Below are 13746 nucleotides of genomic sequence, written 5' to 3' on the forward strand. Positions count from 1 at the left end.
TTTTTTTATTAATAAATTATTATTATTATATGTAAACTATATTTGTTTATTTCCAATACAATTTTAAATTGATAAAAAAAGAATTATGATAATATATTTTTTTTAATTTAACAATATAGTATTATACACTATAAATTAATTATCCTATTTTTGACTAATGTGGTATTGAGGATTTATGAGTAAAAATTAATTTTTAAAATTTTAAAAATTAAAAATGGACTGATTTATATAAAAATGTGTGTGAATATGTGTGTAGTTAATTTATATATCTAATCCACTATATAATAATTAATATTTAAATAGCTATATTATTATTAAACAATACGAATAAAAAACTATAATTTTAGTTAAAAAAAAAAAGAAAATTAATTTTAAAAAAAAATAAAAAACTTAGTTTGTTTTTTTAAAAATTAATTTATAAATATTAAGTTTTTTTTTTTAGATTTTAAAATTTATTAAAATAATAATTTTAATAATTTAATAATTTAAAAATTTAATAATTTAATATATAATTTTTTTTTTTCATTCTTTTTTTTTTTTCCCTAACGTAGTTGTTTTTTTTGAATTTTTTTATCTGAATTTTTTTTTTTTTTGGGGACATTCATTAGAACCTTTTAACACCCCTAATAAATAAAAAACAAAGAATTATAATAAAAAAAAAAAAAAGTAAAAAAAAATTACGCAATCACTCGAATTTGAAAACTTATTTACAAAAAATTCTTATCATATATAGTCCAATGTGATAAATAATAATAATCAATTGTTTTATCACAATCAAATAAAAGATGAATAAAAGGTATTTAACAAGACCTCTTATTAAATTCAATAATTGTATTCTCCACATATTGTGTTGCAAAGAAAAAGTCAAAAACAAAACCAAATAAAAGAGGATTTTTAAGGAAAAAAAAAAAAAAAAAAAAACACCCCTTTCTTTTAAAATTTATTATGTGATCCTTTATATAACTATTTTTTAATTTTCATTTAATTTTTAAATTTTGTTTATTTGGAAATGGATTAATAAAAGAAAATTAAATTTTCATTATTATAATTAATTTTGAATGTTCATCATATTAATATTAATAAAAAAAAAAAAAAAATTAAAAAAAATAAAAAAAAAATAAATAAAAATAATTTTTTTTGAAAAAATTAATTATTTTTTTTAATTTTTTTTTTTCTTTTTAACAAGTTTTTATTTATATTGTTTTCTTTATTTTTCTCAAGGATCTTAATTAAATAAAATTACATTACATAAATACATTAATATAAAAAAAATAGTTAATATATATTTATATAAAATAGTTCTAACTATTGTAATATAATATTTTTTTTTTAATTTATTTTTTGTATCATTATTCACATTGTTATAATTTAGCAACAATAATAACAATAATAATAATAATAATAATAAACAAAAAAATAATTAACCTATTTCAATAATAGCAAATATAAAGTGTTTTTATTATTTTTATATTGTGTGTATTAAATTCTTTTTTTTTTTTTTTTTTTTAAAATTTTAATTTAAAATAATTGTATTTTTTTCATGTTGTATATTTTTTTTAATTTTATGTAAAAAATATTAAAATATTAAAATATTATAATTTTAAAATTATATAAATAAATAAATAAATTAATAAATAATTAAGTAAATAAGTAATAAAATAAATTCACATTTATTTATATAAATAATGGGTAATCATCAAGGAAAGACATTAAAAATTGGATCTTATCATTTAAATTTTGTTAAACAAATTGCAGAAGGTATGGAGACTTATAAAAAAATTCCTAAATTTAGCTTTAACAAAATACTTATGTTTTTTTTTTTTTTTGATCATCATTTATTTAGGTGGGTTCTCATATGTTTTTTTAGTGAAAGATTCAAATACATCAAAACACTATGCATTAAAAAGAATTTTAATTAGAGAAGATGATGAGTTAAAGGAAGTCAAACATGAAATTTCAATTATGGTAAGATTTTAAATATTTTTTTTTTCTAAATAGCCCACTTTACTAACATTATACTTTTTAGAAAAAATTAACAAAAAATAAAAATATTGTAAAATATTTTGATTACCACAAAACTAGTGATAAAAATAATACAGAAGTTTTTATATTAATGGAATTTTGTTCAGGGGGACATTTAGTGGAATTGATGCAAAAACGAATGAATAGCAGCACAGGCAGATTTACAGATCAGGAGGTATTGAAAATATTTCAAGATGTTTGTGAAGGCGTGGCTTATATGCACTCACAATCACCCCCAATTATTCACAGAGATTTAAAGGTAGAGAATGTTTTATTAGACGAGGAGAGTGGTATATACAAGTTATGTGATTTTGGTTCAGCAACACAAGAGATAGTTCATATAAAAAATAAATCAGATATGCAAATAGCCGAGGATGATATTCAAAGACATACAACATTACAATATAGAGCACCAGAAATTGTAGATTTATATAGATCGAATGTTATCAATGAAAAGATTGATATTTGGGCTTTGGGTTGTTTATTGTACAAGTTACTATTTTATACAACTCCATTTGAAGATTCAGGTTCATTAGGTATTTTAAATGCAAACTATACAATCCCACCTACAACATATTCAAATGATTTAATAAATTTAATTAGAGTAATGTTAAGTCCTGATCCAGCTTCAAGACCAAATATTTTTGAAATTACAAACCAAATATGTGCATTAAGAAATTTACCGCCATTATTTTCATCACATAAATCAAATATTTTAAATAATAATAACAATAATAACAGCAATAGTAATAATAATAGCCCAGTTAAAAGTATACCTCCAAAACCATTACCAAAGGTTGGAAATAATAATAATAATAATAATAGTAATATTCAACAACCATCAATTCCAACAACATTACAGCAACAACATAATCCATCACCATTACCATCATCATCCGTTATAAATAATACAGATTCATATGAAAATCATAATATAAATAATGTTACAAATGGTATGGGATCTTTATCAATACAACAACCAAGTCCAAACCAAACTAAAAGAAGAGCGACACCATCATCAACACCATCACTTCAACCAGTTACATTTGTACCAGGTCATTCACACACCAATAGCAACCCAAATATGAGTTTAGAGGATTCTTATAAAGAATCACCACGTAGTTTAAACCCATTTGATCAACCATTACCACAACCACCAAACGAAGAAATCTTTAATATTGTTAATATGTTAACAAGTTCAGAGTTTGTGCCATACGATACTGCATTATTACTAAAATTAAAATCATTAAAGCCTGGTAAGGGTATAATGCATATGATCGTTAAAAGACCATTAAAAGAACCATTGGTTTGTTTAAAATCTTTGTTATTGGTCCATGTATTGTTATATGAAGGAAATAATTTATCATTTAAAAATGATGTCTATGATAGTAAGGATTTATTTAATAATTTATATTTAGGTTGGTTAAAGCAAAGAGACAGATGTAAGTAAAATAGTATTAAATATAAAAACATACTTTAACTTTTATTAATATTTAATTTTCTTTAGATTTATTTTTAGGTGAACTTTTAGCCCAATATTCATGTTTATTATTTAAATTTGTAAATTTCCATCATAAAAACTATATGATTGATGGTGGATTTGCATTCGAAGAAATGAAATGGGGTTTACCAGAATCATTGGACAGTTCAAACCATCCAATAAGTGTTAGTGTTATTAAATGTTTATTAGAGATTATGGATCATATATTTTTAGTTCAAAATTCATTGGCAGAGTATTGTAATGGTAATATAGGCTCGCCTAGTATTAGTGTTTCACCAACATCACCAACAGCAGTAAATTTGGCAGTAAATAGTAATGCTATAGCACCATATCCGGATATTATACAAATACCACATCAACTACTACAACACATTGTTAATATTTTAAATAGTTCTTCATATTCCATATTTTGTTTTATAAGCGGATCAATCGAATCATTATCAAAGATTTTCCCTGATGTCGATAGAAAGTTATTCAATAGTGTTAACCAATTTCAGAATATGTATCATCGTTTAAGAGATCAATATAACAAATTAGGTCAATTACCTTGCTTTTCTGATATATTCTTCCCAACTTTACCAAATGTTGCACCATCATTTACTATCGTTAGATCCAATAGTTCAAATAATATAAATGGCAGGTTAAATGCAAGCTCATCAGATATAAATAATACAAATGGTCCAAGTTTAGGCTCATCATTCGAAAGTACAGGTAACCCATTCTCAACTGAACCAACTTTTAATCCATTTAATACTACAACCACAACCACAACCACAACTACAACAACCAATGGAAATGATTTTGGAGGATTTGGGGATAATAATTCTACTATACCATCACCACGTTTTCTTCAACAACAACAACAGCAGGGTATTGTTTCACCAAATTCTTCAAATACACCAAATCAACAAATGTCACCTATTATTGGAGCCAAAAAACCACCATTACCACCATCAACACAGTTTGGTAAATTTCCACACTCTGCATCATTGGAGGATGCTCGTTTATATACTTATATTTTAACACCAACACCATCACCACCACACTCACCTTCACTTGGTCGTTTATCTCACTCAAATTCAAATGTTATAAATGCTCATGTCCAACAACAACAAATACAACAACAGTTACACCCACAACAAGCATCCCACTCAAATGTTCAACCACATCCATTTGACAACTTTTCAATCAATGGACCACCACAACAACCATTACAACAACCAATTCACAATGGGCAACCAATTCAACACTCAGTATCATTCCAATCTGGTATACCCGTGTCTGCTCCAAACTCATTAAATAGTTCATCATCATCAATTAATAATCATGGTCACCAACCACCACAACAACAGCCTTATGGTCAAAAAAATCCCAGCGGTAACTCTTTAATGCCACCACCACTAAGAGGGGCTAGAGGTCATAGAAGATCTCAATCCAATACTACAGATGAAATTAGAAGAAGAAATCTCTTACAACAACAATTGGACCAAAATAGAGATTTCTTAAATCATCAAAGACTTGTAAATAAAAACTCAAGATTAAATGATAATTTATTTGATAGCGAGGAATCACCATTTGGTGATGAAGAAGAAGATTCTGGCTTGCTACAATAATAATAATAATAATAATATAATATAAAATAATAAAAAATAAATTATATAATAATATAATTATATATAATATAGTTATATATAACCAAAAAAAAAATAATTCTATTTAAATATAACAAAAGAATAAATTAAATTAGAAAGGTTTATTTAGTTTAAATCTATTTAAATGATAGATATTAAAATATATATACAAAAGTTTATTATTTTTTTTATTTATATTTATAAAATAATAAATGATTAGTTTTTTTTTTTTTTTTATTTGCTTTTAGTCCACATTCATTTCGGTATTTATTGAAGTGGGGTTATCTATTTGATTGGTTTGATTTAATAGTTTTTCTTTTTCTTTTTCTTTAAGTTCTTTTTGTTGTATTTGTTGTTGTTGTTGTAATTGATGGTTTTCAATAATTGTGTTTAGATCATCTAAATGACTTAAAATGATTTCGGTAAAACTATGAGATACATCTAATTCCGCTTTCTTTAAATAACTAGAGTGATCAAATGGCGCTATGTCAGTCATAGAGTCTATAAAATCAATTAAACCTTTATGAATATCTTTTTTGACAATTGAATAAAATCTATCAGAGAGTGATTGGAATCTATTAAAATTTTCAGGTGAATCTTCTACATTTAGCGAATCTGATAATGAGTCTATTGATAATGCCGCTGTATTAATTGCATCCACTACTTTTTCTTCAATATTATTTAAAATTGAAAGCGAGTTCATTATTTATTAAGGTGGTTTATTATAAAATCTATTAATATAGGAGGTTTGTTATAATGGTGTTTAATTTGGTTATTATTTCATCTACACTCAGGTGGGCTTTTATATATTATGATATTGTCTAGGGTTTATTTTTTTTATTTTATTTTATTTTGTTTTATTTTTGGTAATGATAAATGATAAAAAAAATATTATTTTAAAAAAATTTTATTTTTTTTTTTAATTTTTTTTTTTTGTGTTTTTTTTTTTTTAATTTAAAAAATAAAAATTTTTTTTTATTTTATAATTAATTTTAATGTAAATTAATTTTAATCCTTTTTTTTTTATTGTACATATTATTTGTTTTTTTATTTATTTATTTATTTATTTATTTATTTATTTATTTATTTTATAGTTATTTATTTTATATTCAACACTTTGAAAATATAAATATAAATATAAAGATTTAGATTTTTTTAATTTTTTTTTTTTATCAACAATAACTACTTTAGTATGAACTAAAGTAACAACACTTTATTTATTTTTGTATATTAATATTTTTGTATGTAATAGTAATCCCCTTTATAGTTAAATAGTTTATTTTTTTTTAAAAAAATAGATACATTGTAATATATAGAATATAAATAGAATATATATAGAGTAAAATAATATATAGAAATAATGTCTAATTTTTCAACGAGTTCAAATAATTTAAATAATACAATAAATAATGGAACAACCAATAGTATATATTCATCATCAAATGGTTTAGTTAGTAACCAAAATGTAAATAATAGTAATAATAATGTTAATAATATCAACAATAATAACAATAATAATAGTAATAATTCTAGTTATAATTCAATGATGATGTTAAATAGTTCAGTATCATCAATGAATTTAACAAATAGTTTATCAACAAATAATAAAGATACCACACCCAAAATTATAGAGGCAGCACGAAAAGGAAATACAGAGTTAATAAATAAATATTTAAAAAAGGATTGGAAAAAGATTAATAAACGAGATGAAAAAGGTGATACTTGTTTACACAAGGCAGCAATGTTTGGTCATTCAGATTCAATAGAAAGTATATTAAAGTTTGCACAAAACAATAATTTATTACAAACCAATCAAGTCAATGTGAATGTGAAGAATAGTGAAGGATATACACCTTTTATGTATTCAGTACTAAACAATTGGAAGGAATGTATGAAGGTATTGCATAACTATGGAGCAGATATAAATGAAAAGTTACCAACCAATCCGGGAATTCCAATGTCCTATTCCGTCACAAATAGTACTGGCACTTATACATGGAAAATAGAAAACTTTAGTAAGATTAAAGAAAGAAAAATTCAGAGTAACACATTTTTGGTATCTGGTCACTCATGGAAACTTGTGGCATATCCTCGTGGTTCAAAATCTGATGAAAACTTTTCTCTCTACCTAGAGGTTGCAAATTATGAAAGTTTGACTGATGGATGGTCCCACTTGGCAAATTTCACATTTACAATTCATAATCATTTGGATTCAAGCAAAAAGGTCACTCGTGATGTTTTGGGCCATAGATTTCATCGTGGCCATACTGACCTGGGGTTCTCTCAAATAATAAAAAAAGAAATGCTTAAAGATAAGAAGTCTGGGTTCCTTTTAAATGATGCGCTGTTTGTCGATTTTAAAATTGAAGTATTACATAATTCAACTTATCAGAACGAAGAAGCCTCAATTTATACTTGGAAAATTCAAGATGTTTCCTATATGAAAGAAAGAGCCACAAGTCCTGTATTCAAAGTTGGCATTTGTAAATGGACCATTGCACTCTATCCAAAAGGGAAAAATGGTGGTAATAATCTATCAATTTACTTAAAAGTTGCGGACAAGTCCTCTTTACCACCAGATTGGTTCTTCTTGGTTAGTTTTAAATTTTCATTAATAGATCAAAAAAATGGAACAAAATTTACACGTCAAGGTTAGTATTTTTAAATATAATTTATTTTTTTATAAAAAATAAGTCACTAATAGTTTTTTTTTTTTTTATTAGTCGAAGGTAAAAAATTTAAAGAAAATGTAGAAGATTGGGGCTTTCCTCAATTTATGAAACTAAGTTCACTTTATGATTCAAATTCAAGTGGATTTCTAAAAACTGTTGATGATTCAATTATTATAGAGTTACAAATGGAAATTATTAATGACTTTACAAGAAAAAAGGTACGTGAGGCTATTAACGATTGGGTTTTATCACCATTACATGTTTCATCATACAAAGGCTCGCAAGATGCTGTTAGGTTATTATTGCTAAAAGGTGCTAACCCAAATATTACTGATACTAAAGGAAGAACTCCGTTGGATTGGTGTGCCTATAACGGTGATTTACCAACTGCTGAAGTTCTTATAACCGTTGGTGGGGCTGATATTAATTGTAAAGATGGTGAAGGTTATACTCCACTCCATAAAGCTGTTTTAAATGGTCATATAGAAGTTGCTAGACTCTTGGTAAAGCATGGTGCAAATGTAAATGATAAAAACCATTTAAAGGTAACTCCATTAGAACTAGCCATTAGGGTAAATAGAATTTGGTGTGTAGAGATATTAATTCAATGGGGCGCAGATTTAAATGTTGTTGACAAGAATGGTAGATCTCCACTTCATTGGGCAATTTATTTAGGTGATCCAAAGTTATTGGCAATTTTAATTAAATATGGCTGTAGTGATAAGAATATTGAAAGAAAATCAAATCAACAACAACAAAAACAAGTTAATAAAATTTCAAGATCTGGTGAATTGGTGAATAGTAATGAAGAGGTTTCATTTTCAAGTAATAATGAAGGCCAAGATGATTCAAATTGTGACAATCCTGTAGATTCTCAGTTGGATCAAAACGAATCAAGTTCCAATAATAGTCCAAGCCAGCCATCTGTTTTGGGAGAAAAATTAAACTCGTCCTCTGTATCTGCATCTACAAATACAACAACCACAACCATAACCACAACCACAACAACCACCACAGTTACAAATAACAAATCAATTATTAATAATAATGAACTTACAAACCAAACTATTGTAAACTTTTTACACTCTTTAACAAATCCACCAAATGAAATTAAGAAATCTGTTACACCACTCAAAATTAATATTTTCGATAGTGATGGGTTCACACCCTTACATAAAGCAATTATTAAAGGTAAAGCATCATTTGTAAAAATTTTATTAGAAAAAGGAGCAGATCCATCCCTTGTTACCAAAGATAATAGAAATTCGCTTCATTTAGCGGTATCAGCAAACGAATACTATATTGTACAATTGATTCTAGATTATTGTGACCAACCAGATAAACTCTTTACGTTTGACGACCTTAACCAAACTCCACTCCACAAGTCAGTAATTAATGGAAATATGAAGCTTTTAGAACTATTAATGTCCCGTGGTGCTAGTATTAATTGTAATGTTTTTGCACCAGCAATCAATGATGCTATTAAAAACGATGATATACTTTGTACAATATTTTTGGTTCAAAATTCAGCTGATATCCATAAATCACCAAAGCTTTTAATGAAGTTGGTTACAAAGAGACTTCGATATTTAAATAACTACAACATCGAAAGCCAAATTCCACCATGCTCTCTTGGCAGAGATATGCTATTCCTTGTCAATAATCCTGAGTATAAAGATGTTACATTCATTGTCGAGGATAAACCTGTATATGCTTGGAAAGGAATACTTTGTGCAAGATCAGATTACTTTAGGGCAATGTTTGAAGTTCCACTCAGTGAAAGTATTAAAGGAGAGGTTCAAATGGAATCTATTTCGCATTCAACATTTTTATTAGTTTTACAATATCTTTACACCGGCGAAGTTCTTTGTAGTAAACTAACAAATCCACCAACCAACAATTCAAAGAATTCAGTTCCACTAATAGAGGCTGATGACGGAACCTCTCGAAAACCAAACAATCATCATATTCAACCAATCAATTTAGGCTTTGATGACTATATTCAACTATTTATTGCTGCCAATAGATTTATGATAAACCGTTTAAAGCTTGTAGTAGAAACATTAATCATAAAGGAGTTTAGTATCTATAACATCTACAATATATTCAAGTTGACAGATATCTATGAATCAACATTCCTCTTAAACGAAGCTATCAAATTCCTTTGCGATAATCATTTACAAATTGCCGAAACAAGTATGATTTTGAAAATGCAGTCATTTAGAAAGGCCTTATTGGATATTTTAAATACTTCATTACTTAACAAGGCTTTTCCATTTTTAGAATCAAATAACATAAATTTTTTAAAAGATATTCAAAATACCAATTCAAACTCAAATAGTGACAGTGATGATAATACAAACGAAGATAATTTTATAGACGAGGAGTATTTTAATCCAAATAATTATAACTACGCAAATAATTATGTTTATGCAAGCAATATAAATCATGATGAAATTTAGATTTATAGAAAAAATAAAAAAATAAACAATAAAATCAATTATATGGTTTTATCAGTATATTTTTAATTTAAAAATAAAATACTATAAAAAATTATTATTTTTTAATTTTATTATTATTTTTTTTTTTTTATATTTCTATATAAAAATTAATGTTTTTTTATGGATTATTTTGTTGTTGTTGATTATTTAAGTTGTTTTTTTTGTTTGAAAATAGTTTAAAAAATGAAAATCGTTTCCCTGATAGAAACCTATGTCTCTTTGAGTCTCTTTTTGAAGCATTACCAGACTGGTTTAAAGGATCACCATTTCTTAAATCGGAACTCGAATTGTTTCTTGAATCAGAACTCTCCTTGTTTTTTGGATCACTAACATATGAGGCACCTTCTAGCCTTGCTTTTCTAAATATCGAGCTTTTCCCGACATAAACCAATGAGTTTGCCATCATTAAACTACCATCAGTATTTGAGTTCCAAAATCTAGGATCACCGGTGTCACTTGATGGTGGGAAAAAGTTCAAGGCAACAACTCTACCTCTTTTCTTTTTAAGATCTGCTATTAATGGAACACCATTTGACCACTCTGCAACCAATTTTGCTTCTGGATTTAATGCACCCAAACAAAAGAATGATGAACGACCACCTTCTAAACTTTTAACACCATGGAGAATTGGATGATCTGGGACATGAACTTTACCAAGGTTCAATGGCTTTTTACCATTTGTATCGTGTTGTCTTGCTGGTATAATTGGATGGTAATTTTGCTCGAGGAATCTACCTTTAAGAAAACCATTTCTTAAATTATTACAATTGGTGAAAACGGTTACTACCACACCACCTCCATTGTCGACATAATCTGATAAAACATCTCCCATTAATTGACCATCTAAAAATGCTGATGAATTATAACTATAAATTAAAATACTGGTATATTTTTGCAACTCTTCTAAAGTTGGTAATCTTTTTTGTGCATAAAAACTATCAACATTGCCAATACCAACTGATCTTAACTTTGCACAAATATCATCCATACATGTTGACTGTGATGTTGGACCACCTAAAACCAAAAATGATGACTTTATTATAATAAAAAATAATATTAATATTAATTTTAGTTTAATTATTTTTTTTTTTAGTTTTATATAATTACCTTTCTTAAATTATAGTATTTTCTCCAAGAATTTTCAAATGGCGGTCTTAAATACCTCTTTAATATTGGATAGTTCCTAAAACAAACTTTTCTGAAAATTGCTTCATCTTCACATAATCTTTTCCATAATGTACATACACTATAACATCTATATAAATCTTCAACATTCAAAAGTTTAAATATTCTTACTAAAACTTCTTCAGGCAAACCATTAACCAAACCATTTCCATCCAATGCCAATGTACTCTTTGAATGACTAGAATATAATCTATTAAACACTGGTGACATTAACATTGGTGATAAATTATCATTACTGTTGCATTTATTATTATGATTTGAAGAGGTGGTTGTTGTAGTTGTTGTTGTATGGTAATTATCTGAAATTTCCATTGGTGAAAACATTGGTGAATGTACATGTGGTGAACTTTTACTTCTAAACATTTGGGCTTTTCTATTCGTAATTGCATCTTGATATTGTTTTTGTTGTAATTGTTGTTGATTTAAGGTATTATAAAATGTATTAAGATTTTTTTCGTTATTTATTGACATACTTGATGATGATGATGATGATGCTGTCGAGGAGGATGTTGATGATATTGATGTTGAACCATTATATATATTTTTCTTTAAATCATTATAGTCTTTAAATTGATTTTGTTGAATACTGTTATTTGGAGGAAACTCTTGAGATTTTTGATCCATATTTAATAAACCACTCCTATTATTGTTAAACTGAGAAAACTCATTCCCTTGATTATTACTGTTGTTATTATTATCCATTTTTTATATTTAATATAAATATTGAATTTTTATAACTCTTGAAATTGAAACATAATGTTAAACCTATTGAAAAAAAATTTTGTAAATATTTTGAAACCACAAAATAAAAGGCTTTTAAAATTTTTTTAAAAAATAATTTAAAGCCAATTAAATATAATAAATAATAAATGTTATACAATAGAAATACAATGGATAAAGAAAAAAAAAAAAAAAAAAACAATATTAATGAAAAAAATAAATAAAAATTTTTTTGAAAAAAATAAAAAATAAAAACCAATCTAAAAAATTTATTATTACTACTATTAATTAATACAAAATATATTTTAATACAACATTAAAAAAAAAAAAAAAAAATTATAAATATAATTATTAAAAATAAAAATAAAAATAAAAAATAATAAAAAAAAAAATTAAAAAACGATAAACATTTATTACTATTTAATTCTATCTAAATAAACTCTATTATGGTGTTATTTCATTTATTGTGGTATCTATCGTTGTTGGTGTTTTGTTGGTGAGAGAATATGACTATTAAATTAAAATTTAAATATGAAATTTAAAAAATAAAAATATCACAATTGATTGTTTTTTTTTTTAAAAAAAAAATTATGGGTAATAATTAATTATTATCTTTAACTCCTATTGCATTTAGTTGTGTGTGATTTTTTGATTTTTTTAAAACGAATATTGTTTTATTGTGTTATTATAAAAATTGTTGTGGTGGGGGTTTTTTATTTTAATTATTTGCTTATTGTTATTTCTTTTATGAGATGGAGAGTATGTGATTTAAATTGCAGTTTATTATTTTAAATATTATTAATTTTAAACAAAGTGTTTTTATTTTTTTACCACCCACTTTTTTTTTTATTAAAAGTAAATGGATTGAATGGGCTGTGGTTGGTTATTTAAAAGAATATTTTATATTTTAAGTGGTTGGTTGTGTTTATTTTAATGATATCTTTTACGAATACTATTGTTAAAACACAACACTAAATGTCTAAAAAATACAATAAAAATAAATAGATATTGATAAAAATCTTTTTTGTATTTTGATTGAATGAAATTTCCACCATATATACAAGAAAATATTTAGAATTAAAAAAAAACACACACACAAAAAAAAAAATACAAACACAATGAAAAAAACCACACAAACAAATAAAATTTAAACAAATAATAAATTTTTTTTACAAATAATTTATGATAAAAAATAACAAAGAATTTTTAAAAGAAATAATAATTATGTTACAATTATAAATTTCCTTTTAGTTTTAGAAATTTTATTAAAAATTTCCAAACTATTTTAAACACCTACAAATACTTTAAATAGGTAAAACTTTTTTGTTTTAAAATTTGATTTCCAAAATCAAATTTCTAATGTTTATAATTCTTGTTGACCTTTTTTTTTGAAGAAATAAAAATATAATAAATAAATAATTTGATTTTTTTTAACTATTATTATTGCTATGTTATTATTTGGTGAGGCTCTATTAAACAAAAATAAATAAATAAATAAATAAATAATAAATAAA

At 24.8% G+C, this 13746-nt stretch overlaps 5 protein-coding genes across 5 annotated transcripts; 3 read left to right on the forward strand and 2 right to left on the reverse strand.

Moving 5' to 3' along the window:
- Positions 1–1685: 1685 nt before the first annotated feature.
- On the forward strand, positions 1686–5220 carry DICPUDRAFT_95721 (uncharacterized protein; the record flags this gene model as incomplete). Its single annotated transcript, XM_003292912.1, has 5 exons — positions 1686–1758; positions 1844–1965; positions 2027–3464; positions 3530–3766; positions 3848–5220. 5 exons carry the CDS (start codon positions 1686–1688, stop codon positions 5134–5136), a joined length of 3159 nt encoding a protein of 1052 aa, XP_003292960.1. The 3' UTR covers positions 5137–5220.
- A 178-nt stretch (positions 5221–5398) lies between these two features.
- Positions 5399–5857, reverse strand: DICPUDRAFT_83566 (uncharacterized protein; the record flags this gene model as incomplete). The annotated part of the gene is made up of 1 exon (XM_003292917.1): positions 5399–5857. The coding sequence occupies one exon, from the start codon at positions 5855–5857 to the stop codon at positions 5399–5401; it is 459 nt and encodes a 152-aa protein (XP_003292965.1).
- Positions 5858–8275: 2418 nt separating this feature from the next.
- DICPUDRAFT_12637 (uncharacterized protein) lies at positions 8276–9280 on the forward strand (the record flags this gene model as incomplete). The annotated part of the gene is made up of 2 exons (XM_003292913.1): positions 8276–8540; positions 9165–9280. Coding segments are annotated over 2 exons (381 nt in total), but the record flags the coding sequence as incomplete, so codon positions are not given.
- A 37-nt stretch (positions 9281–9317) lies between these two features.
- DICPUDRAFT_58236 (uncharacterized protein) lies at positions 9318–10357 on the forward strand. The gene has a single exon (XM_003292914.1). The coding sequence runs from the start codon at positions 9386–9388 to the stop codon at positions 10286–10288; it is 903 nt and encodes a 300-aa protein (XP_003292962.1). The 5' UTR covers positions 9318–9385; the 3' UTR covers positions 10289–10357.
- An 88-nt stretch (positions 10358–10445) lies between these two features.
- DICPUDRAFT_157756 (uncharacterized protein) lies at positions 10446–12214 on the reverse strand (the record flags this gene model as incomplete). Its single annotated transcript, XM_003292918.1, has 2 exons — positions 10446–11360; positions 11435–12214. The coding sequence occupies 2 exons, from the start codon at positions 12212–12214 to the stop codon at positions 10446–10448; spliced, it is 1695 nt and encodes a 564-aa protein (XP_003292966.1).
- Between the last annotated feature and the right edge of the window lie 1532 nt (positions 12215–13746).

The sequence above is a fragment of the Dictyostelium purpureum genome, assembly GCF_000190715.1.
Source record: "Dictyostelium purpureum unplaced genomic scaffold DICPUscaffold_384, whole genome shotgun sequence".
NCBI classification, from domain to species: Eukaryota; Evosea; class Eumycetozoa; order Dictyosteliales; family Dictyosteliaceae; genus Dictyostelium; species Dictyostelium purpureum.

Bases quoted from the DNA above. Each gene is read 5' to 3' on its own strand.
- DICPUDRAFT_58236 (XM_003292914.1), top strand. From the start codon at position 9,386: ATGAAGTTGGTTACAAAGAGACTTCGATATTTAAATAACTACAACATC.